The sequence below is a fragment of the Mesoplodon densirostris genome, chromosome 1 (assembly GCF_025265405.1).
Source record: "Mesoplodon densirostris isolate mMesDen1 chromosome 1, mMesDen1 primary haplotype, whole genome shotgun sequence".
In the NCBI taxonomy this organism is placed as follows: domain Eukaryota; kingdom Metazoa; phylum Chordata; class Mammalia; order Artiodactyla; family Ziphiidae; genus Mesoplodon; species Mesoplodon densirostris.
The window spans coordinates 85,056,081-85,083,337 of NC_082661.1; the positions used below are offsets into that span (position 1 = coordinate 85,056,081).

The 27,257-nt window shown below is 38.5% G+C and overlaps 1 protein-coding gene and 1 long non-coding RNA gene across 3 annotated transcripts in view; one reads left to right on the top strand and one right to left on the bottom strand.

The window, feature by feature from the left end:
* SYNPO2 (synaptopodin 2) overlaps positions 1-19,344 on the top strand; it is a 169,264-nt gene extending 149,920 nt beyond the window's left edge. Inside the window, exon 5 of one of the 2 annotated variants that reach the window (XM_060105377.1) lies at positions 18,268-19,344. In XM_060105377.1, coding sequence (XP_059961360.1) covers positions 18,268-18,810 — 543 coding nt within the window. In that variant the 3' untranslated portion in view covers positions 18,811-19,344. The remainder of the gene's footprint in view (positions 1-18,267) is intronic. The other variant, XM_060105388.1, reaches the window with a different exon arrangement.
* LOC132494368 (uncharacterized) overlaps positions 1-27,257 on the bottom strand; it is a 198,530-nt gene that overhangs the window by 57,839 nt on the left and 113,434 nt on the right. The window lies entirely within an intron of this gene.

The following is a 27,257-nucleotide window of genomic DNA, read 5'->3' on the forward strand; positions in this document are numbered from 1 at the left end:
AACACTGTCCCAGGATGAAGGGTCAGCAACCTGGTCTTTTTAGAGTAATTGATCCCCTTGCCTGAGAAGCGTGATCAGTTTCCAAAACCAGAAAGAGTAAAACCTCGGTCTGAACAGAGCAAACTCCCAGCTCACAGCGCAAATGATGAAAAACAATTCTCAGAAGCTGAGTGACTGATGTAGGGAGGAACTTAAAATTCCAGCTGCCTTTCAAACACAGGGAATTTTTGTGGGTTTTCTGGTACTTCTAGAATTCCTCTGAGTCACAAGCAGAAGTTAGGACGATCTTGAAGAGAGAAAAATCACAAGATGAGATTCTGAAAACTTCATCTGAATCTAAAATTGCTTTAGTTTCAAATACAGTTAAATTGACTTAGTTAAGTTTTCCTTTTGTGGCGTTTAATTACACTTTTTCTTAAAAAGTAAAAAACAACTCGGTTTCTTTCTTACATGGCATTAGTTCTTTTTTCTGCTAGCATATCTCAGTTTGGTAAAGAAGTATTCACAAAACCATCCTCTAGAGCTAAAAATCACTAAGGAATTGGCTGGACTGATATAAATAAAATGATAATTTAAAGTATCATACCAACCCTTCCACAGTTGGAAGTTTCTTTCTTGTTTTGATCACACTCAGAATTTATTGATGGTTTGGCCCACTGGACTACCTGTTAATGCTTATCAGATGGTGCCACTTATAATCCTTCATATAAACTCAATATGGGTAAATAGATTTTGAATTCTACATTATGAAATGTCCAGCAAAATGTCACAATTCATTTCAGGTGGTGTTACTGAAATTAAGAGCAAAGCAAAATATATCTCTTAGAACTTTTAATTTTAGTTTTTCACTTCAGTTCACCACCTATTTCCTTTATATACAGTGTTTTAGTGTGAGCAAACTATTGCCTTCACAGTATTCTTTTTTTTTTTTTTTTGGCTTCACAGTATTCTAATATGCAGTTTTCCAACTTTTGTTCCCAGGGAAAAATTAAGATTCCCCTCACCCCAGGGAAATTATGATTTAGTAGCCCCTGGATGGGGCCCAGGAATTTGTTTTTGTAACATATACCCCAGGTGATTCTGATGCTAATGGGTTGTGAACCTCACTTTGAAAACCAGTTTTCTGACACACAAAACACTGAAGTCAACTTTATTCTTTAAAACCCATCAATAGTTTTCTAGTTCATTCAGTCCGGGACAGCCAGACTTGTAAACAGCACCTGCTTTCAAATGCTCTTGATGCCTTGTCTGAAGGGAACAGGCCCTGAAGTGATCTTGACAGCTTTATTCTAAAAGCCCAGGAGGTGGCAGCAAACTCTGTTCCCGCTCAGAGAGTGCTTCACAGGCAACCATTCTAAAGCGTGTTGCAAATAACTTGCTTTGAACAGTCTTTTAAAATTGTTTTTTAAATAGAAGAATAAAGAAGGCCTTGAGATGTGATTTTATCTGACCCCCTGCTTCTAATCAAGTCTGAGAATAAATATTTCTAGGAATAGAATGATACAATTTTATCATCTAGAGAAGCGACTGTACCAAGTTCCCTGGCTGATTTTTCTTATCTCTGGGCAAAGGGATTGTATGACTTCCCTTGGCCGTAGGGCAGTAGAGTCTCTTATCTCCAATCAAAAATGTTCTTACTAATAACAAACTGAAATCTCTCTGGCAATAACCAAAACATTCTTATTTTGGGATCTAGACTAAAGGAGAATTTTGAAGCACTTTGAATGCTAATTAGCTTTTTAAAATGGAAACAAGTATGATTGTAAAATCTTCAAAACTAAAAAGAAGTTCGTGCGCTTTATGGATCACAGGGAAAGATCCCAATATTTTTATTTAACCTTAACATTAAAACAATCAGATTGTGTGCTGGATTGACAAAATGCAAAGTCAGCCAAGAGGCTGCTTAAACATTAGAAGAGTGAACAGAGCATAGGGACAGGTAGGCCCACTGAGTAGCAGCTTTGATCCTAACTGGACTATTGTTTTCAGGCCTTTGACGCACTAAAGTTTATTTCTAAAACAAAAAGGATGGTGATGTGTCTGGAAAGTCTGTAATATGAGACATATGCTTGTACATTTACCAGGGGGAGGAGAAAAGACTAAAAAGACTACCAGGGAGGTAGGAGAGCTGGATATTTGAGGAACTTTGGTATGGATGAGAGAGTAAAGGTCTCCATCGTGAAAAGGAAAAACAGGACTAGTGAATGGAAGTTCCAAGACAGTAAATTTCAGTTTAAGAAAACTTCAGAAACTTGTGGGGAAGGAATGGAGAAGGAACTAACATATGTGTTAGACATATAAAATGTGTTAAGGGTCTTAATCCATGTATTCAATTTTCACAACGACCTTATTTGGTGGAAATTATCCTCATTTTTTTTTTAATTGATAAGGAAACAAGCTCAGAAAATTGCCCAAAGTCACCCAGCCAGTAAGGTGGCAGACTCACCAGCTGAATCCAAGTTTATCTGTTTTCATAGCCTGTGCTTTTTCCATTGCAATGACTATCAGAGGTGTTATAAAAGGAACTCCTATATCTCATGGAAGCTTGATTGCAGGATCTCTAAAATGCCTTCCATCTCTAAGATTTTATAATTCTCTATATAAATAGCTCCTTAAAAAAATTGGGTTTTAAGTGTTGTGAGTATTTTGATGCAGTTCAATGCATTTTAAAAACCGAGGTCAGTTTAAAACCTGACAAGACAAAATTTGTTTGTTCCTTACCACTTTAATTCCAGAATACTTGAAGAAAAAAATCTTAAAGACATCATTTTTCTAATGAGACAAAAAGCAGAGCTTAGGAGGTTAGAGAATAATTTTTCTTTCCTTGAAGTCCTGACTAGAAGATTTGCTTTGGTTTCAGTGTCTGTAAAGTGTGACTATAATTCCTCCTGTCTATTCTTGACACATGCACAGATACTTCCTGAGAATGGAGAGCATTCTGAAACTCAGAGACACCTCTAGTCCTAGGGCAGCCATTAGGCACACTGGAGTAAAGTAAGAAAAGGGCTTGCAATTCTGTAAAGCAGAACTTCTCCTATTCTTTGCTTATTTCACCTGAATCACTAGATCTCCATCCTTTGCTCTTAAAATGCACATGTTCCATTTTATGAAATTACGTCAAATGTATTATGCATTCATACAAAAAGCAATTTTTTTACAAAGAACCATTTAGGATTTACCTTCTTTGCTTTCACTATTCAACCTCTGTTTTGTTGTCTTTTTTTTTTTTTTTTTCCAAACTTCTGTGATATTCTACCTACCACTGTCAACCACGGGCAAAGTGAAAATCCTGTTTTGTGAATGGTGCATAGATGCTTAATTATCAGTGTATCATGGGGGTGCATTGCATTGTCAGACTTCACTTTGTCTCATCTAGACTTCATTTTTTTGCAAAAAATGTACTGGTCTAGACAACTAGTTGTAACATCAAAGTTGGATTTCATCTGGGACTATCTGACCCACAGTGAGAAACTGTAAGAGTTGCTCCCCCTACCCACACCTCCTTCAGGCTCTTTAAATGAAGGAGTTGGGAGATAAGTTTCCTCCCAGCTAAAACACACAAAAGCTCTAGCCTAGGTCACTAGCATGTGTGAGTCCAGGTGGTCAATCATCACTGATCTATTAATTATATTTTAAAAGGGACTTATCCTCATTAGATTTACCAATATTGAGAGACGCAAGATTAAGGACAAGAATGGAATGGGGAAACAACCATCAACTGGAAAATCTGAATACCACTATCAGAAAGTGTCTCATAATATTTACAAAACAGATCAAAACAGATTTGAGAGGAACTTTTTGACTGGTATAAGTAAGGAATCTTTTTACAAATAGATAAGCTCTGGACATTTTTTTTTCCATCCCTTCCCCAGCATTTTTCTTTTCTTTAATGGATAGTTGCTTAAGAACTTCAAACATACATCTTACTGAAGGATCTCTTCTCTTCTCTCAATCTCAAATGTATATTTATGATGGCCTAGACATGTTAGTACCTCCAGAAGAATTTATCTTTTATATTAGGCTAAGACTATACAACCAAAGTGGCTTAGAGGGTTGATGAAGTGTTAGCTAGCTCATAAGGCTCTATGCATTTGTATGAATCAATACTGAAAGTGAAACAATTGTTTAGCAATTGGATAGTCAATAGCTACCTAGCATCATATCAAAATGAAGGTGAACTTGGGAATGAGGAGTGGTCAGGGAAATAACAAAGAATAAAACCTTTTGAATAAATGAGTGGCCCACATAGAAAAATTTGCTGTAGTATTAATATGCAACATTATGTCTAGATAATTACATACTGCCATTTTATAAGTGCATTAAGAAAGCTATGCCAATAGGAAAAGCTGTAATAACTAATGTCAAGGGCAAAATTAAATATTTGCTCTCTAGGGCTTCCCTGGTGGCACAGTGGTTGAGTCTGCCTGCCGATGCAGGAGACACAGGTCCGTGACCCGGTCCGGGAAGATCCCACATGCCACGGAGCGACTAGGCCCGTGAGCCATGGCCGCTGAGCCTGCACGTCCGGACCCTGTGCTCCACAACGGGAGAGGCCACAACAGTGAGAGGCCCACGTACCGCAAAAAAAAAAAAAAAAAAATTTGCTCTCTAATTTTGAAAGTTTGATAAGTAGACAAGCATCCTAATACCTTATGAGACATCCCCTTGAACCATTAATGGAATTACATTTATACCTGGGATTACTATCTTCAAGTAAAGTAAATGCTTCCTAATTTTTTTTTTTTAAAGACAAAGTCGTGGGCTTCCTTGGTGGCGCAGTGGTTGAGAGTCCGCCTGCCGATGCAGGGGACACGGGTTCGTGCCCCGGTCCGGGAAGATCCCACATGCCACGGAGCGGCTGGGCCCATGAGCCATGGCCGCTGAGCCTGCACGTCCAGAGCCTGTGCTCCGCAATGGGAGAGGCCACAACAGTGAGAGGCCCGCGTACTGCCAAAAAAAAAAAAAAAAAAAAAGACAAAGTCGTGTTGACCTTATATGGACCTTCACTTCATGAAGATCTGTTTCAGATCTTTTATAAATTTATTTATTTATTTATTTTTGGCTGTGTTGGGTCTTTGTTTCTGTGCAAGGGCTTTCCCTAGTTGTGGCAAGCGGGGGCCTACTCTTTATCGCGGTGCGCGGGCCTCTCACTGTCGTGGCCTCTCTTGTTGCGGAGCACAGGCTTTAGATGTGTAGGCTCAGTAGTTGTGGCTCACGGGCTTAGTTGCTCCACGGCATGTGGGATCTTCCCAGATCAGCGCTCGAACCCGTGTCCCCTGAATTGGCAGGCAGATTCTCAACCACTGTGCCACCAGGGAAGCCCAATGCTTCCTAATTTTGAAGAAATGTACCTGGGACGCTTCTGATAAAAGATGTTTCCGTATTTCCCATTTGCATTTGAAAAGCACACCATCAGGACTATCACTGTACACTCTGCTTTAATCTATTTTCCCCCTTCGTGGTCTTTTTTTTTTTTTAGTTGTTTATTTTTGGCTAGTTTTGGGTCCTTTCTCTAGTTGCGGCGAGCGGGGGCCACTCTGTTGCGGTGCGCGGGCTTCTCATTGCAGTGGCTTCTCCTGTTGCAGAGCACGGGCTCTAGGGCACGTGGGCTTCAATAGTTGTGATGCGCAGACTCAGTAGTTGTGGCTCGTGGGCTCTAGAGTGCAGGATCAGTAGTTGTGGCGCACGGGCTTAGTTGCTCCATGGAATGTGGGATCTTCCTGGACTAGGGCTGAACCCTTGTCCCCTCAATTGGCAGGCGGATTCTTAACCACTCCATCACCAGGGAAGCCCCCCTTAGTGGTCTTTTATCTCTTCATCTGAAAAACCATCATTCATTTGAAACTCCCACTTACTTTATGGCGTTCTTGTGTCTCTAAAATGAACTGACATATATAAAATTATTGTATAAATTCACTCAAACAAGAAAGTTATCATTAAATAAAATGTACCATTTGTTCCAGAGAGATATGGTAAGGCAATTAAGCAAAATTTTTATCTACTCTGCACTTAAGGAAACAAGTTGGTGATTTCCCAGATGAAGAGTTATATTTTTTTATTCCTAATTTTAAACATCACTCTGGAGCCATGTTTTTGACAAAGGAAACATAAATATGATTTGGCACTAAATCTTAAACTTCCGTACCATTTTTTTTTTTTTTTAGATTCCTATATATGCGTTAGCGTACGGTATTTGTTTTTCTCTCTGGCAGGAATAAAGATGTAGACATAGAGAATGGACTTGAAGACATGAGGTGGGAGGGGGAAGCTGGCGCGAGTTGAGAGTAGCATCAACATATATACACTACCACATGTAAAATAGATAGCTAGTGGGAAGCAGCAGCATAGCACAGGGAGATCAGCTTGGTGCTCTGCAATGACCTAGAGGGGTGGGATAGGGAGGATGGGAGGGAGGCTCAAGAGGGAGGGGATATGGGGACATATGTATGCATATGGCTGATTCACTTTATTGTACAACAGAAACTAACACAGTATAAATAAATAAATATTTTTTAAAAATCTTAAACTTTCCAAGAACAGTAGGTTAAACATTTTCCCCAAGGCCCAGGATATGAATCAAAGGATCTACTTAATAAGCTTAAAAACGTAATGGATAGAAGAACAGTTACAAAGATCAAGTAAGTCGTTTTCTTCATGCTGTATCCTCTGCATCTTTATGAAATAATGTCACGTGTTGTGTAGTTGTTGATGTGTCTGTCACTACCATTAACCAGCTTGGATTTCCCATTTTTTTTAAATGTTATAAGGAATTGTAACAGTAGGATTGCCTAAAAAGCTGCCAGTAGGAAATTTGGAGAATGTTGTCATGCAGAGGGCCCGAGCAAGGTTGTTCTATAGCACCCACACATATCTTAAGAATTGTTCTTAATACCTTAACTGATAAAATTTTCCTCTGAGAAAGCCATTCTAGTTGGGAAATGAGTTTGCTTAAGGGATATTAGCTCCACTTCAAATAGCAGGCACATAAGCTATAAAAAATATTTCTTATCCCTAGTTTCCTTCTAGGGATAAATGCACATTCATGGTAACTTTTCTTTTTGTGAATGAGGGAAGGAGGAGATGGTTGCCTGGATTTGTTTCAGGAAAGAAGGTGTTTAGAATATTATGGACAGCTAAAGCTATATTCACATAGTTAAACCATTTTAAATGTTTTTTATTTATTTATTTATTTATTTTATTTTTGCCTGCGTTGGGTCCCTGCTGCTGTGCACGGGCCCCCTCCTGCTGCAGCGAGCGAGGGCCGCTCCCCGCTGCAGCGCGCGGGCCTCTCACTGCGGTGGCCCCTCCTGCTTCAGAGCACTGGCTCCAGGCGCGAGGGCCCCAGCAGCTGTGGCCTGCGGGCTCAGTTGCTCCGTGGCATGTGGGATCCTCCCAGACCAGGTCTCGAACCCGTTTCCCCCGCATCAGCAGGCGGGCTCCCAACCACTGCGCCACCAGGGAAGCCCTTAAATGGGTTTTATAATTTATCATAAATATAATTCTAATTAGGGATATAGTATAAGTATTAATTTTATACTAATACACGACTCTCTTTTATGAAGTGCTTTCTATATGCCAGGCACTGATAATTTTTCTCTACAAAAACCTCCCACAAGGTCAAAAATTCATTTATTTCATATAGGATCAGCATCCTTTATTTATTGTGAAATTCTCTATAGAAATTGATGAGAGCTGAACTTTTGCTATCTATTATTCATTCTTTTCAATAGTGGGAAATCTATATAACTTTTACTGTTTAAATCTTCTGAGGAGAGAAAACTTCTTTTCAAAAAATATTTTGAAATGTGTTTAAAAGATTTTATTTCTATGTTCAAACCAAATTAGACTTTTATAAAAATACACTTAAGGCTTTTCCCCAAGAATTATAAAAAATTAAAATGGCAATTCCAGCTACTTAAATATAATACAGTCTATATTAATAGGGTATTTTCAGAGATTATAATTTTGAGAGTGACATACTTCTTTTCTGAGGATAGAGGAAAATGAGAGGGTAAAAATTGCTGCTGTAGTAATTTTTTTCCACTAACATATATAATGCCTTAAAACACATTACTTAGATAAAATTTTATTATCTATTGCCTTAATTCTTCAATTTCCCTTTACAAAAATGAGCTGTGTGACTTCAGGTAAATCACCTAATTTCTATGCCTCAGCTTCCTTATTTGCAGAAATTGGGGATTATAGGATTGTTGGGGGGATTAAATGAGTTAATAGACAAAATGCTTAAAACTGTGACTAGTACATAGTAAAAATTCTGTACAGGGCCTCCCTGGTGGCGCAAGTGGTTGAGAGTCCGCCTGCCGATGCAGGGGATACGGGTTCGTGCCCCAGTCTGGGAGGATCCCATATGCCGCGGAGCGGCTGGGCCCGTGAGCCATGGCCGCTGAGCCTGCGCGTCCGGAGCCTGCGCGTCCGGAGCCTGCGCGTCCGGAGCCTGTGCTCCGCAACGGGGGAGGCCACAACAGTGAGAGGCCCGCATACCGCAAAAAAAAAAAAAAAAAAAAAAAAAAAAAAAAAAAAAAAATTCTGTACACTTTAGTTATTGTTATCATTGTTTCTAAGATGAAAGGGACCACAGAAGTATAAGCGTAGATTCCTGCCTAACATCAGTCTTCATGACCTTAAATTAATGTGGTTATTTTTATTCTTCTATAACAGAAGGTTAAAAAAGATCAAGAAGTCTATACTTTGGCCCACCCAGAGCTAGCAGAGAGATGAGGTCAGTGGCAATGTTTCTGGCCAGCCCTGCTGCCGGCGTTCTGGTGGGAGGGAGTCAGTGGCTGGCACAGCAGTATCTGAGGCGTGCGTTGCTAATGCCACTTCAAAGGCAGCTCCCTCCTATTTTTATCCTAGGGCAGGAGCCTGCCTATGCAGTTGCCTCTTGAACAAAAGGTTCTGCCAGGTCTCTGACACCTTTTAAGGCCTCACAGACTCTTCTCACAATAACAAGAATAATCTGTTGTGCTACGTGGCATCTGATTTATAAACACAATCTCTACTCTACCCATAATCTTGAAACAGTAGCCAGCATTCTTACCATTTTACAACCAAGGAAAGTAAGGCTGGGAGAGGTTGAATCATATGGGTAAAAAGAGGCAAAGGCAGGACTCCCAGGTCAGTGTGATGTCCAAATTCACATTCTTTCCAATATAACATGCTGGCTTCTATTGTCAGTTATAACTCTTAGCCTCTCTCACAAAGGGATTGCCTTCAAATCTAAAATAAAAAATTTTTTAGTTTTCGAACCAAAAATTTAATCTGATAGCTAATCAAAGATGAATTAAGATAAATGGTTAATGGCAAAGCCAAGATGAGAAGCTCTAGCTACAAGACATTATCTCTTATTTTGATGTCTAAGTATGTTTATTGCATTCATGGAACTATTTAAGCAACGTATGGTTACTTGGCTACTTTTCTATTCAATAGTACAATTTATTAGTCCTGGTTATCTGCACTATTCTTGGTAAGCAGAATAATACTGCTGATTTCGGTTTAAAAAAATGGACACTTCCATTTTTTAGATAAGAGACAGTTACAACAGAATTTCCCAAAACTCCACTTCTTCCACCAGGAAGATTTAAGGTTCACTTGAGAAGGCAGGGAATATGTGATAGAGACTGTCTTATTAAGAGACTAGAACAAAAATGACCTTAAAATTCTACTATCCCCCTGACTACTTAATTGTATCTCAATTATATCAAGGGAGCATTTGTCCTATACTTAAAGATCTCTAGGTAATGGAATTCTATATCCCTATGGAGAACTTCCTTCCAATGTTGACCTGCTTCCATTGTCAGAAAAATTGTAATTGAAAACTCTTTAGAGCTGGAAGTGCCCCTAAGAGATCAGATAGTAGAAACTGCCATTTCCTACACCTGCTTGCAATCTCACGATAAGTGGTAAATTAGCTTTCAGCTTTCTCTTCTCCAAATCTAACCCATCCCAATTTCCATTATCTTTTTCTTCTTTGGTCTTTATTTTTAAATCTTACAAGTAGATTTTGGGCTGTCTTTAGGATTCATGAATCATTTTCTAAGACTTTTCTCATTTGGGGAATCAAAGCAGTTTAAAACCCTTACACTTCCACTGACCTAAATGCAAATCATTTATTTGAAGCATGTTAAAATCTTTTACCTGTTTAGAAAATTTTATTTTTCATAAACATTGATCAATCCTATCTGTTTTGCCAAACATGTCTTGGTGTGCATATTGGTGTGCATGTATTGGGGGTGGTGGGATGGGTCTATTTGTGTGAGTCCCTCATCACATGTAAATGACATGTGAGAAGGGCTACATCTTGGGACAGGACCAAAAAGTTTGGTGAAGATAACTGAATTTCCTGATTATGGCAGTCTGATATAGAAATTACTATTCATTCATTTCACAAATACTTACTAAACATCTACTTGGCAGGCACTGTTCTAGGTCAAGGGATGTCTTAATGAATAAAACAATAACCCCTACTTTAGTTATTTTTTTAAATTTAATTTTATTTATATTTTTATACAGCAGGTTCTTATTAGTCATCAATTTTATACATATCAGTGTATACAGGTCAATCCCAATCGCCCAATTCAGCACACCACCATCCCCCCCACCGCTTTCCCCCCTGGTGTCCATATGTTTGTTCTCTACATCTGTCTCAATTTCTGCCCTGAAAACCTGTTCATCTGTACCATTTTTCTAGGTTCCACATACATGCGTTAATATACGATATTTGTTTTTCTCTTTCTGACTTACTTCACTCTGTATGACAGTCTCTAGATTTATCCACATCTCTACAAATGACCCAATTTCGTTCCTTTTTATGGCTGAGTAATATTCCATTGCATATATGTACCACATCTTCTTTATCCATTCGTCTGTCGATGGGCATTTAGGTTGCTTCCATGACCTGGCTATTGTAAACAGTGCTGCAATGAACATTGGGGTGCATGTGTCTTTTAGAATTATGGTTTTCTCTGGGTATATGCCCTGTAGCGGGATTGCTGAGTCATACAGTAATTCTATTTTTAGTTTTTTGAGGAACTTCCATACTGTTCTCATAGTGGCTGTATCAATTTACATTCCTACCAACAGTGCAAGAGGGTTCCCTTTTCTCCACACCCTCTCCAGCATTTGTTGTTTGTAGATTTTCTGCTGATGCCCATTCTAACTGGTGTGAGGTGATACCTCATTGTAGTTTTGATTTGAATTTCTCTGATAATTAGAGATGTTGAGCAGCTTTTCATGTGCTTCTTGGCCATCTGTATGTCTTCTTTGGAGAAATGCCTATTTAGGTCTTTTGCCCATTGTTGGATTGGAATAACCCCTACTTTAGATGGAGCTAAATTCTAGTGGGGAGAAGCAGGTAAACAAAATAATTAAATAAACATTTATTATGTTAGACAGGCATAAGCCTAAGGGGAGAAACAAAGCAGGGAAGGGGGATAGGGAATCTTGGGGATGGGGGGAAGAGAGAGAGAGATTGAGAATAGCCAAATAGTGATCATAAGATATTTGAGTAAGGCCTGAAGGAAATGAAGTAGGATCACCCTAATATCTGGAGTACTGTGCTCCAGGCAGGGGATCAGTGAGTATAAAGGTCCTGAGGCATGAGGGTACCTGATCTGTTCAAAGGATAGCAAAGAGGCCAGCGTAGCTGGAGCAAAGTGGGAGGTAGAGAACAGGAGGAGATGAAATCAGAGGTATAAGGAGGGGTGAAACCAGCAGATTTTGTAGGGCCTTGTGGGTCAGTGAAAGGACTTTGTTTCCTGTTGTGAAATGAGAAGCGATGACAGAGTTTTAAACAGAGGACTAAGTGACAAAATCTGACTTAGGTTTTAACAGGATTCTCAATATGGCTGCCGTATTGAGGCTAGACTAATGGAGCAAGGGTGAACTGGGGAACTAATTAGGAGACTATAGCAATAATCCAGGCAAAAGAGTATGGTGGGTTAGCCCAGGATGGTACCAATGGAGATGGTAAGAAATAGTCAGATGCTGGATGTATTTTAAAGCTGACAGTTCAGGTGTGGAGTGTAAGAGATGGGGAGGAGTCAACAATCACTCCAAATATTTTAACCTGAGCAAATGGAAAACTGGCAGATGCCTGGTGCTTTCGTCTATTCATGTGCCCTTTCATGGACCTCTGCTTTGTAGAATTTCTAATCAGTGATTTACAAGTCAAAAGAAATGCCATTTATTCCTGTTGGCTTTTATTGGAATCTGATTATGATAAAGTATATGTTTGTGATGAATATTTACTGATCATGTGTGTTTAGAGAGAAAGGAGTCGAAGGAGTTGAAATAACATTTGTCAGCTGGAGATTCTCTACTGTGTATGTGTAAGCAGGATTTCAGCCAAGAGAATTTTTTAGCTTATAAGGTTTATGGTATGAAACAGTTTGAACTTCAAAACGTATATCACATTAAACTTCTTTGGCTTCTAGGGCTATTTGCATTGCTTTAGAATTCACTTCTTTGTCCTAGGTAAACCTCAGATGACCTTTCCTTCTTTTAAATGTCAAGTGTTTCCTGGCAGCTAAATTGGTTACTGGACAGTTTAACAAGGAAGCTCACTAAGCTGCTTCATTAACAAGCTATGTGGATAAGTCAACATCTAACTGACATAAAAGATAGTTCATGTTAAGCGGAGAAAGGCCCCCCGCTCCTCTGTGCTTTTCAGCTGACCTGAATGCAGGGTGCCCGGTGTCTCATCTTCAGAGAGAGGGAGTGCATCTCATGTGATGTATTCCCTACTCACTGGTGCCTACTTGTGCTTGTGACAAATGGCAAGATGCCAGTATCAATTAATCCAAACTTAAGATTTCAATGACCCTTTCCAAAATTTCTAACATCTCATTCCATTTAGTTTGCTTGGATTTAAATCTTTTTTTGAAAAGATATTTTTTTCAAAACAATTGCATTGCCAGTACAGTGTCATATGTATTTGATTAAGAACCCTGATATGAGACTGCCTGAGTTCAACTCCCCTCACTCCAGCACTTTTTAGCTTTCTACCCTTGCGGAAGTTACTTACCCTATTTAAGTGTCACTGTCCTCATCTGGAAAATAGGGATCTTAAAAGTGCCTACTTCATGGGGTTGTTATGAGGAATATATGAAATATTCCATGCAAAGCAATTAGCACCTGCCACTGGGCACACAGTAGGTGATCTACTAGTGTTGGCTATTGCTGAAGGCAGAAGCAGGAAAATCCTTCCTTTGTGTTTATCCTTTTGATGGGAATACATAACACTGGTGATTCATGAGTTCAGTGTGAATATTTGCAGCCTTTACTGCATGCATTTTATTGGACAATCTAAAGACTGACATGTACTCTCATGGATCCAACACTTAAATGGCACACTGGTCTAAATACACAGAGACTGTTGTTCTACGTGCAATATTAACTATGCCACCTGCCAGATGACATGGCCCCTCAGTCAGTTTGAATGATATCTTCATGGGTTTGCTTTTGGTGATGGTGTTTCTGTAAGTACATCTGCTTAAGGAGATCAAGACATTATATCTGCATTAGTTTTATCTAACAAACTGGGGGGAAAAGGATGCAGAAAACCTGAGGGAATGAACACTATAGATGTTATTTCCCCTTCGTTGGAAAAGTGAAGAAGAGCATCAGGTGGTGAAGGTGTTCCGAGAGAGCCGAAGCAGCCTGGAATATGTGAAGGAATGGCTGGAGAGGAGTATAAGTAGATGTACTTTATGTTATCAGGATCAATGGGGTAAAGTTATGGGAGGCAAAGTTTGGTTCAATATATGGAAGACGTTCTCAACGATTAGAGCTTAAGGACTGCCTGAGATGCCCTGGAAATGAGTGAGGCCCCTTCTCTAGGGCAAGGCCTGGGTGCGGTATAAGGTTTCAACTTTTAAGACTATTTGAAGTTATTAGATAAATTTCTTGAAATTAATTAGTAGAAAAAACATTTCATTCTATTTTTAACCTATATTTCATTTGAAAAAGAAAAATAAGAGAAAGAACTATATGCTCTACTGAAAATGATAATGTTATATAACAGAATATTAAAGTGGAAGTTTCCCCCAAGGCCCTCAAATATAAGAGATGCTGCACACTGAAGTGAGATTCCAGATTAAAACATTGACTTTACAAAGAAAATAGTAGACATGAGTATCCTGGTGTGTTCACAGATTAGCAAACCACTTCCACAATTCTTGAACTCCTTAGGTCCAGGTTATTAAAGGGGGTCAGAGTCTGGTAAGAAGAGAGGATTTTGTGAGGAGGAATTCTGGAATGCTGCAGATCAAGGTGTGTGTTAGGAGTAGGTGGAGTTGGGGGGCCCTACCCTCTCACCTCCAGCCTTGTGAGAAAAGCGTTTCAAAGTGGCTTCTTAGGGAACTTGATCCGAGATGTCAGCATGTGGATGGATGGGAGGTCAGAGTGGGTGGGCTGTAGTCAGTCTGACCCCTTCCCAGGATATCTACAGGGTGAGAGATGGTCTGAAAAATTATTTTGGCAAAGAACCAGGAAATCTGCTGCTGCACTCCCAAAGGCAAATGATGTGAGCATTCCCCATGGACCAGAGCAGGCCAGGAGTAAGGAAGAGCTGGATGGGGTTGTCTTGGGGCCTCTCCAAGGGTGCAAACAGACCCTAGTAGCTACAACGGTAGGTTGACAGCTTTCTAAGGGGTACAGATTGACTTACAAGTTAACCCCTAGAATTGAGATGAATTGGCATGAACCAAGGATTACAGACAAGATATCTGATAGGAATAAGAATCTTCAAATATCCCTTGAAAGTTTTCTTCTCTGGGCCTCCCTGGCTCTGAGAGTGAAAAGCCAGAATATGATGTTACCAAATCAAGTAAAAATTTCTTTCTGCTCTTTTTTTCTCTATCCTGTCATTCTAACCCCAGGGGGCTGGAAGTCAGGGTTAGTAAGCTAGGAGAGGAAGAGGAAGAAAGCATGAAGAAGCCAACCACAGTGCCTTCCCTGAAGGAAGGTGATCCTCTTGAAATGGGCCGCAGTTGGGAGGGAGAGATTTAAGTCTGAGATTGGAGTTTGTTATTCCAGTGGCTGGAATATTCTATGTTGAAATAAAGTGGTTTGGGTAACTTAAGGTAATGACAGGACTAGTCCTAAACGGAAGCAGAATGTCACAGGACCTGCTAAGTTTTCATCAAGCAGCAGTGAAAAAATTTCTTTCATTAAAAAAACTTAAAGGGTAGTAGGAGACAAAAAGGAATAAGCATTTTGATAACACATCATACATAATAATACACAAAAAATAACCAATTTAACATACTGGCTACAGTTAAATGCTCTCATATCAAAATTAAATTCTTTCGATAATAATACAACCCAAGATAGAAACTCCAACCCAGAATCTAACCCATGTGTGGCTAGGATTCTACCATCAGACATCCAAACTCCAAAACAGAAGAAACACTTCTGTTATTTTCAGGTCCCTTTGGTCATTCCTGGCTCAGGATAGATCACATGGCTTCATTTAGCCAGCCAAGCAGAGAACAGCATGAGCCTTGGGACAGAGATTGACAGAAGGAAATAGCACCAAGGAACAAGATGTGAAAATTGCTTTGGGGAAATACGTTAGAATTAGGGGTTTGGGTGCAGGCAGAGACTAGAGGCCTGAAATAGTTTTGGCATGAACAGAAACAAAAATGTACCTAAAGAACTATTTATTTATACCACAGTTGTGTCTCTAACCTAAGACAATTTGTAATTTTATTCTATTGTTAGCATTTAAAGAAGCATGAAGTCACATTTGGCAGTCTGAGGAGTATATAGAAGAGCAATTGTCATTTTGTTCATTGAGGTCATTGCACTCTTCCTTTACGACCTGCACTGCTGCTATATTTGGCATATGTCTATTCTACATGAGACCTTTCTTAAAAGCTTCAATGCTATTTTAAATTTCTCTTCAGAAAACTATGACTTACTCTTTCAACATTATACTTCAAAGTTTTACTCTTTCTCCCCACATTCAATGTTTTTTGCCTTAGCTGAAAAACAATCCCTGATGTCTTTGTTTTTAGAGTATCATTCAACAGTGTTTTGAACTTTTACATTTCTGTTAAGATTCCATTCTTCTGAAGATTTCCCAACTAAGTGGGTAGAACAAAGACCAGAAAATAAAGTTCTCTCTTTCATCCAGTGTTTTTCATGCCCTATCACTGAGATGTATGCCTTCACATTGTAATTAATACTTCCAAATATATTGATAATTATTCATTTTTCCAGTTATTAGCCAGTGATGTTAGTTACCTGTATGTATATTCAGGAGCCTCTCCTATATTTCTGTGGAGACCTGAGTCTTTTCGTTGCCATCCTTTAAGTCTCTATTGTTTTAAAGACCAGACTAAAGCAGGTGCTATATCTGATGGAAAACAGATATCACTGGAATGTGAAAAGTGTCCCAGGGACTCTATAGACCAATGTTGTTCTCTTTCTTCCAGAGATAAGGACAAAAGGGAGACATAGACACATACTGTGGGAGAGAAGAGCTAATTCCTTTTTATCATGCTGAATGTTAATAATTCTCACAGTGTACAAAACTGGCTATTGGTCCTGTCAAAATAGGTAAAGAGTCTCTTCTCTAAATTGACCTCTGATTGACTAACTCACAATTGCAGAGCTAAAAACTGTACTGGATTGTATGCTTCCTGAGGAGAGGGACTTTATCTGAAGCATCTTTGTATCTTTAGCTCATGGGAAAGTGCCTAGAAACATTAGGTATTCAATAAAATTTTTGTTAAATGAATAAATGAATGAAAACAATGCACTAACAATGTGGAATAGAAACCAAGTCCTTAAATAGTGACTTACTGGATTTAGATTAAGAGAAGGAGATTAATGAAAACAAGTTTTTGCTAAAAGTCAACCATTATTACTAAAGTTTTTTTTTTTTTCTTTTGGCTGCATCCCTTGAGGGATCTTAGTTCCCCCACCAGGGATCGAACCCGGGCCCCACGCAGTGAAAGTGCTGAGTCCTAACCAATGGACTGCCAGGAAATTTCCCCATTATTACTAAAGTTTTAATGACTGAAAAGAGAGAATCAAGATTCATTATATTGACTCCCTTATTCTTTATATCCAAACCAAGATTGAACCACCTACCTTCTTTGTGTGCCTAATGGAATAACAACAGAAATACCTAAACATTTTAATCTGAGACATTTTGTCCAAATCCAGGTGTTGCTATTCATTTTAAATTTAAGAACTTGATTAAGAAAGAAAAGCTGTTGAAACCATTTATAGAATCTGAGCACATTTTTAAGCATGGCAATGTTTTTTGTTCAAGAAACACAATGTTATGATACTTCCAAGTTGACTCATTTCTGTTAAGTGTGCCTTTGATACTTTTTGCCAAGAGTTTGTCTAAGGGTCTCATGCAAATGGGAATGTGTGAGAATATAATGTATATAACCAGACTTCAAGGTCCCTGGAAATACAGAATGGGTAAAAAGAGAGAATAAAAGAGCTTTCAGTAATTTATATTTCTGCATATTAGACAAACTGAACATTTAGCATACACAAGGGAATATTTCAGGGACACACACTCTCAAGGAAATAAGGAATGTAATACACATAAAAGGAACCAAAGCACAAATGAAACACGTGGCTGAAATGTTTCCTTCAAGATATGGGCAATACACCACACTCAGGAAATAAAGATCGATGTGATTTTCACGAATGTATAAAAAGAATTTGGCTGGAAAAAGGCGATCTACTCCATCAGACCAGTAACGTTGAATACATCTAAGTAGTTTTTCTTTGTTTTTGCTATATTCAGTGGATCAATATAACATATTAAAAGTCACTTGGGAAAAGTACAAAGCCCAGTAGCTCATGGTCTGTTTCCAGAGTTATCAGTATGTTAAGTTTATTTGGTATCAGGAAAACAGGATTAGAATGAGGGTGGGCTGTGGATATAGATATGAATATGAAGAGTGCAGACAGAAGTAAGGGTGGTTCCCAGTGATGACAGGGCACCTGCCATGGTGGTTATGCCTAAGAAAGATGGTAGCAATTGGAGCTATGGGTTCAGAAAAGGAGAGCAAGGAGGAGGTCCTAAATGAGGGCCAAGTCCCAGACCAGCGCTAATAATACACCGGGTAGAGGCAGCCTATCTTGGCTTTAGGACTAAGCATTGTGGTGATTTGATTTTTATAGTGCTTAGTAATGGTGTGGAGAATACATTGGAATAACAGTCAATCAGCATAAACCAACATGAATGAGATATATTAACATTTTCATTATTTCTAGCAGAGTGGACGCTCTCTTTCTCTTCCTGGAAGACCAGTCCCACCCACCATCTCTACAACATCTCCTTGGGTATACCAGCCTGCTTATAGCTACTCTAGCAAACCAACTGACGGGCTAGAGGAAGCAAACAAGAGACTAACTCCTGGGGAAGCAGCAGCCAAGTCTTCTTTTGGTTTACTGGATGATGCCTTCAGACCCAGAAACATTCAGGAATCTATTATGGCAAATGTGGTCTCAGCAGCTCGGAGGAAGGTGCTTCCAGGGTCGTCTGAGGATTGGAATGAAAGACTGTCTTATGTCCCTCAAACCCAGAAGGCCAATATGGGCTCATTTGGAAGGCAAGAGTATAATGTTGCATTCCTACCCAATAATAGTATGCCCACCAACTCCCAACATGATTCACAGGTGCCATATGCATATTATAGGCAGCCTTCCAGAAATGATTCTGAAATAATGTCCATGGAGACCAGGTCTGATTACTGTGTTTCAGTAACCAATTGCAACTATAACCCACACCCAAGGGGATGGAGACGCCAAACATGAAAGTTAGAAGAACTGATCATGTGCCACTTATCATTTTTTTAAAATGTTTCTTTGCAGTGGTTTTCACTTTTCCAACAGATTTAGATTCACTTTTGATCTTGGCTTGTTCTCATAGGTCATTTATCTGAGTTTGTATGTGTGTGTGGGTGTGTGTGTATGTATATGCACATGTGAGTGTGAATCACTTCCTTCTCTGCAGATGCATAGAGAATTTCTTTGAAGAAAACTTCATTTTCTGTGTTGATGGCACTTATATGTAATTCATAACCTTAATTCCATTTATTTCATTAATATGGAGTAGTTCTAGGCAACTAAACTCTCTGAATTAAAATGAAATTAAGTATTTTCTTGTATGTGCCTTAGTCTAGGAAGGAATTAATGAAATATGGTATGCTGTCATTAGCAGTAACAGCAAGAATATAACTGGAGAATTTTTCAATGGGATATGCCAATGAGTAATAATTACATAAAAAGGATTTCCTTGGTGTTATTTTAAGCATTTCTCTGAAATATATTTTAAAATCTGATAAAATTTGGTTTTTGGAATTGAAATATAGATGTTCTCAGAAAGAAATAAATATTTGAGAGTAAGACAATTATACATTTCAGACGGATTTTTGAGGTAAATGGCGTAATATGTGGGGAATAGAAAGATTTAGGTACAGGATTTATTTTTAATCTACTTAAAGCCAGTAGCCTGAGACAGGAATAGATTCTGGGTTCAGGTGTTCTCATTTGTCAAATGAGAATATCAGATTATTTAATTTCTTATATCCTTAACAGCTCTGATATTCTGAGTTTCTCTCATTTGTAAAATGACCCTTGATGCATTATTCATTTTTATTGTTCATCATATAAATATAAGATTAAGTTTAGGAGTGGATGAGGTCCCTGGTGTCACTATATGTATCATTAAAGGTCCAAGAGGAATTGTTGGGCAGCAGGTTTTGTGCTATGTGTTACGTGGAGTGAGGGTTGATGTGAAGAAAAAAAGCTATTAGTGGATTTAAGGAAGTGGTAGAGGATGTGTCTGTTATTATGCAAATGTAGGTCATGACCATTTATTTAGTTATGGAAAGCATGCCACAGAAGCCTATGCAACAAGTGGTGCTTCTTTAGAAAGACATCATTAGGATGTTCAAAGGAAGTTAAACAGTTGCTTGGACAATTCCATGACCCATGCCTTGTTAGCATGACTATGAGACAATCAGTCAAACACCTGCTCCTCACTGCCATACCCACAAAGTATTAAATACAAGGAAATTCAAAGTATTTTACATCATAAACAAGCATTGAGAACATTTTAAAATGAAAACATCTTGAGTGTTCAAAACTTTCTTAGGTTTCTAAATATGGTTATTTTGTTTTGTTTTACTTTTTTTGACTCTTGAATTTATCACTATGATGGTCTCTTTCACAGAATAAAATTTTTAAAAATTGCCAGGATACAAGTAATCCCTTATGTTGGAAACAAAGAAATAAAAAGTTGAAGAAATCACAGTAAATTCTATTGGTAATGGAGTCACCCAGATACTAATTTGTTCAGTTATTAAGAAGAGTACTTTCTAAAGTTATATTGTTAAATTATCTTAAATTGATACAGCATTAATTCTCTCAAATTATAAGATATAATTATTGATTCCTAAAGAGTTCCTATGGAATCTTAAAAAAATAATGTCTGGTATATTGATTAATCTGTCAGGAATTCTCAGGAATCCCCACATAAAAATTCTTATAGTGGTCCAGTTATTCTAGATGTCAATGTTTTAAGATATGCAGAATTTAGCAGAAAAGATTTTGTGTGACAGGATCATATCCTATTTTGTTGCTTTCTTTTATGATGCTAGAAGTTATTTCCTTTACTCCTTAGATTTTAGATACTTCAATTCCAGAAGTTGATATACATTATATTATTCACTAAAACTTTCACTAGACTCAAAATAGAGAGAAGCAGACATTTTAAACTTAAATATTATTGTAAAACAGCCATCTCCCTCTTTGCATGCACTAGATCAAAATAATCATTGTATTAAGCTATTTGAATTTATTCTAGACATCAAGAAAATGACAGTACATGGCAGGAAAGTTATGCATTTTTCATTCACAAGGGAAATGACTGTCTCATATTTTTATTAGAAATCAATGTTTCAAGAAGTCATACTTTGCAGACATAATTCTGAAAAGCAGAAGTGCCATTGTCAAATCATCACAAAATGTATGGGTATTTATCTCCAGTTTACTCAAAAAGGAGTAAAGTTAGATTGCTTACACTCAAGCTAGTGTTTGAGCTAAGGTTGCCATGCTGATATCTGATTCCTTTTGAGAATACCTAGATAACTACTGTTCTCACAAAAATAAAATCAGTTTGTCTTATATTCCAAATAATAGTCTTTTTAGAGAGGAGCTGTTGCTTTGTAAATATATACCACATGTGTTGTAAGACATTTTTCTACTAGTAGCAGTCACATAGGTACAAAGAGTTCTGTTCCACCATGGATTAAAAAGCATTCTCTAAAAGTACACTAATTTGGCACCTCCTTTCCATCTTGAGTTTAAATATATCATTGCATGCGTGTGAAGTGTCTGTTATTAAGATGATTTAAATACTGTGCTGTATTTTAAGTTTTATAACTGCACAATTCTAGTCCATTTATCTCTGAATATGTCTCATGTTTTGGCCTCATCACACTGGAAAGGGCTACACAGTTAGGGCTCAAGCATATACATATATATATTAATCAATTGAAACTTTGGATAAAAAATATATCAGATAGGCTCAGTTATTATAATTAGAGAGGAACTGTAGAAATGTTTGTTTTTAAGAGAAAGTAGATTTTCACATTTGATTTCTTTTTAAAGTAGAAGTATCTACACTGTCCACACCTCTTCTACTAAAATAGACTGTTCTGCTTATTAGCTTAACATTTCCACCTTTGTTTATCCCAATAGACTGTATTTGAAATATGCATACTGAAAATAAAAATTGTATTAGTAATAAAAATTAACTTGAAAATCAACTTAAATAGCCTTTTCATTTTTCCTTATAAAAAATTGTTTTGAAATAGTCTTCACTCCAAAGATTTAACCTTATCTACTACATATTTTTAAATTTTAGTTTCTACTGTTATATCAGCTTCCAGACACAACAAAAGAATTTCATGCTGGTTGGCAACATTTTAGCTGTAACATTTAAAAACTTAAAAAAAAAATTTACCTCAAAATATGATCAATTTCACATGTAAGTTAAGAGGTTTTGGATCCATATTTTAATATTAGAATATTATTCTTTATTAATTTAATATTATTCTCTATTAATTCTTTCTTTCATAGTATTGAAAATCAGTCCTAAGCACAAGCATAGCCAGTGGTAATATGACTTGATAATGTGTTGATTGGATTTCTAAAACCACCCTGGACTCAGAGAATCTACCATGTTTGTCATTCCAGGGCTTCTAATCCCTCACCTTGATTAAACTGAAGGTTTCATTATAATAAAGCATATTTAAGTAAAGCTTTTAAAAAATGACTTTGGATCTTCCTACATACGATTAAAACCATCAGCTGGAATGTGAGCTCCCTGGTCAGTGATATTATGTAGCACAGCTTTTTGATAATTCTTTTTTTTTAAAATTATGAATAAAATGGCTGTTTTGGCATTCTGATAAAACATATTTTTTAAAGGGCCAGCACTTGAAATATTCTTTAAAAATGAGGACCATTTTAAAGATTTAAATAACTTAAGAGATAGTAGCACTATATTGTCTGTCAACTTAAAGAAAAACACACAACATAGAGTTGTGAGTTTAAGTTTTATTCAGGGTCTTACTGAGGACTACAGCCAGGAAGACAGTCTCTCAGTAGCTCTGAGAAACTGCTCTGAAGAGGCAGGGTAGGAGCCAGTATATCTATGAATTTTTTTTGCTAGGAAATACTGGTAGTCAAGCAAACATCTTAGTAAAAGATTATTGCTAATCATATAGAAGAGATATCTCAAATTAATGATTTTTGTGCTTTTCTGCAAGAAACTGGGCTCACTGAAATTATTCCTGAGATGTGCATCTTAACTACCTAGGGGTCTGTTTATCCAAAGCACAAAATGCCTCATCCTGTTTTTTCCATGCTGTATTCCCCTCAGGGTGCACTGTTCTGTCGGTGGGCCAACTGCAGTAGATTCCGACTTAACCCTTTGTAAAACCAGAGGATGAGTGACACTCTCTTCTTTTTTTGTTCACATGTCTGAAGATGCTAATGCCATAGAAAAAGCCCCTTTTCTCTTAGGAATTCCTAGCACTCAGTAAACTATAAATCTCAAAACATGCCAAGAGATAAGTTATGTTATCTCCACATGGAGCCATCGGGCAGCCTGAGGCAAGGAGAGTCCAATTCCCTGGCTAGTCACCAGGAAGACAGCAACAGAGATGCTTCAGGACTAGCCAGTGTTTCCCTAGTCCACATAGTACCAGAAGTATTTAGTGCAAAGTATTTTCCTCAGTGGTTTTGGAAAATAACAGGATCTGTGACTTCTCAAATTTAATGAAGCAGTATTTTTCACAAAGGGACATTTCATTATTCACAGCATTATAAAATGTGACAGTTTATATTTCTAGAAAGAGTCTGGCAATCCCCCCTATAAAAATCAAGTAACTTTATGAAATCCACTTAAAGAGGAATTGCCACCAGTGTATCTTGCTCTGATATTTTTTTCCTCTCTAAAGTTGTAGCAAAGAGTTGCTACATTGTACCTTCTTTGTCCTTGACTTTTCTGTCACTCTTCTTTTTTTTTTTTAATGTATTTATTGATATTTATTTTTGGCTGCGTTGGGTCTTCGTGGCTGCGTGCGGGCTTTCTCTAGTTGTGGCGAGCAGGGGCCACTCTTCACTGTGGTGTGTGGGCCTCTCACTGCGGTGGCTTCTCTTGTTCTGGAGAACAGGCTCTAGGCACATAGTCTCAGTAGTTGTGGCACACGGGCTTAGTTGCTCCGTGGCATGTGGGATCTTCCCAGACCAGGGCTCGAACCCATGTCCCCTGCATTGGCAGGCGGACTCCCAACCACTGTGCCACCAGGGAAGTCCCTCTGTCACTCTTCTTAATAAACTGTCCTCCATTCCCACCTCCAGCCAAGAGGAAAAAGCTTCACCACCTCTTCAGGATTTTGAGATTTATGCTTATTACTTGAGGGTCTGAAAAGGCTTTGTAGAGCAGGACTGCCTCACCATGATGATATGAATAAATGTGAGGTTTGCCCTAAATTACCAAATAAATTATAATGGGGTATATGTAGGCAAAGGCACAGTTTTTTTTAAATTAATTTATTTATTTATTTATTTATTTTTGGCTGCGTTGGGTCTTCGTGGCTGCGTGCGGGCTTTCTCTAGTTGTGGCGAGCAGGGGCCACTCTTCACTGTGGTGTGTGGGCCTCTCACTGCGGTGGCTTCTCTTGTTCTGGAGAACAGGCTCTAGGCACATAGTCTCAGTAGTTGTGGCACACGGGCTTAGTTGCTCCGTGGCATGTGGGATCTTCCCAGACCAGGGCTCGAACCCGTGTCCCCTGCATTAGCAGGCAGATTCTCAACCACTGTGCCACCAGGGAAGCCCAGGCACAATTTTATGTAAGCCCAAACTGAGCTTGAAGAACGCTGTCTACATTACTACGAACATTCAGAGGATCCTGCTTATTAGCCTTTCGTCAGCATCACCTCTTCTAGAAAAAATTATCCATTTAGACAACTGAGCTATAGATGTATTCTGCAGGTATAGTGTATACACTGGAAAGTAAAGTGCCATCCTTAAACTAGGGAAGATACACTGTTTGTACTGCCCCTACTCCCACTTGGATGGAGCAACCATTTTTTAAGCAGCATAGAAATCCATGACAGGAGTCCACAGCAGCTTTTTAGGACCCCGGGGCCAATCCCTGACCCAGTCAGTACTAGCCTCATTTTAAGAGGTTGGTAGTTTTTCCTGTTATTCTACATGTCATTCATACCATAGCCTTCTGCCAGACCAGTAAGTAAATAGGACAGAGAAGAATAATATTTTTTTAATAAATAAATAAATAAATAAATGGGGAGGGGTTTTACCTATTTACTCATAACTTGGTTTTATTTGGAACTTTATGCTAGTTAAATTTTGTCCTTAAATTCAAATGATACCTTCTCTGGTTTCTATCTACAGTAACTACAGCTCTGATTATCAGCAATACAAAATGCCTTTAATGTATTGAAGTTGATACTTACTAGGGGGCTAAGAAGAGGAATAAGAACCCTGATTTTGTGATAAAACAGCCAAAGTTCAATGCTCAGCTAAGCCAAGCCCTAGGTCCAGCATGAATTTTTTTTTTTTTTTTTTGCGGTACACGGGCCTCTCACTGTTGTGGCCTCTCCCGTTGCACAGCACAGGCTCCAGCCACGCAGGCTCAGCGGCCATGGCTCAAGGGCCTAGCCGCTCCGCGGCATGTGGGATCTTCCCAGACCGGGGCACGAACCTGTGTCCCCTGCATCGGCAGGCGGACTCTCAACCACTGTGCCACCAGGGAAGCCCCAGCATGAATTTGATAAAGAAAATAACCAAAAAGAGGGCAGAGGTTTCATGTCCTGCAGTGTTCTGCAGTAGTGGTGTTTGAAAATCTTATAGTGTTTCCAAGAGAGATTCAACTTCCACAAGATGTTTTAATAAGCAAAGTATCTGGATTTCTCATTTTGCATAAAAAGGAAGACACTGAGAAAGAAATAAGAATTAACTGTTCAAGGACTAAAGTGCTATCAGATAGAAAAAAATCAGAGGTATGAAAAAATTCTATAGATATTTTACTTGAGGGAGTTGCAAAATAATTTGTAACACGTTTTTATTTCACCATTACCCTGCTATAAAATTATTCTTAAAACAAAGCACATTAAAAGAGGGCCATTTCAAGATGAAAAAAAAAGAAAGGGGGGTGAATTTTAGCCATAAGTATGAAACAAATGATTTTACTACCATGAAGACACTGATATTTATGGCACAAATATTTCCATAAAACATGCATTGCATTCACTTTAAGAGATCTCCCTTCAGGCATTTAATTACCTAACTTTGAATTTTCCCCAAGTTATTATTATTTGAAGTTACCAATAGCAAGATTTGATTTTTTTGTGTGTGTGTGGTACGTGGGTCTCACTGTTGTGGCCTCTCCCATTGCGGAGCACAAGCTCCGGACACGCAGGCTCCGGACGCGCAGGCTCAGCGGCCATGGCTCACGGGCCCAGCCGCTCCGCGGCATGTGGGATCCTCCCGGACCGGGGCACAAACCCATGTCCCCTGCATCGGCAGGCGGACCCTCAACCACCGCACCACCAGGGAAGCCAAAGATTTGATTTTAATCTAAGAAAATTGTGACTTTGGTGAAGACAGCAGAATTATAAGGTCAGCAAGTAATGCTCATCCTGATTTTTAATTTCTGTGACAAAAGGAAACATTAAATTTTATCAGCCTGAGCAGGTTTAAAAACACTGAATGATATTTCTGTTCTGCCCTAGACTTTTTTTCTTGGTACAGTGAATGTACCCAGAATTGGTTTAAAGGAACAGCAAATTCAAATCCTTTCCCTAAGTGGAAAGCTAATATAAATGGGCTCACCATAGTCTATGGCTATAGACTCTGCAGATTTTAAGAAGAGAACCTGAGGAAGGAGAATGGAATGTCACAATTGGTGGACATTTAGTAATTCCTCTAGAATGTATCACTTTTAACCAGGGCACATAAAGCCCTTTTGTTGGCAGCTCCAGGAACTACTGTCATGGGGAAATGGATGCATTCACTTATCAGTCAGCAACCCTTTATCATTTACCTACTCAGGGCTAAATACAATGCTTCATGCCAGGGGTGTATTAGTGAATAAAATGTGGCCTCTGTCCCCAGGGAGCTGATAGTACTAAGAGAGGGTACAATGTAAGGAGACAAGAATATTGATAGGATTGTACACAGAGATTAAGAGAAGAGCAAAAAGCAAAACAAAAAAAATCCAGCCTTAAGGGTGGGAGGATTGCTGTGTGTGGGGTGAAAGGGTCCTCAGAGAAGCCTTTTAGAAGAATTCATGGCAGAGTTGAGATTGAGTGACTGTACTCACCTCTATTGGTAGAGGTGAGTACAGCAAAGAAAGAGCCCATTCCAGACAGAGGGTACAGCTAATAAACTCCAGGCAGTTCTGTGTTATTGCTGGATAATAAAGGGAGAGTCAGAAAGCAGTGGATTTTATCCCACAGGGAAGGATAAACTTTTTCTTTTTGTAAAAGGCCAGATACTAAGTACTTTAGGCTAAGAGAAGCATATGGGCTTTGACTCAACTCTACAAAAGTGGCTACAGCTAATATGAAAATGAATGAGCGTGGCATAATAAAACATTATTTATGGAGACTGTAATTGGAATTTCACATAATTTTCACAAGTCATCAAATATTATTAAAAAAAT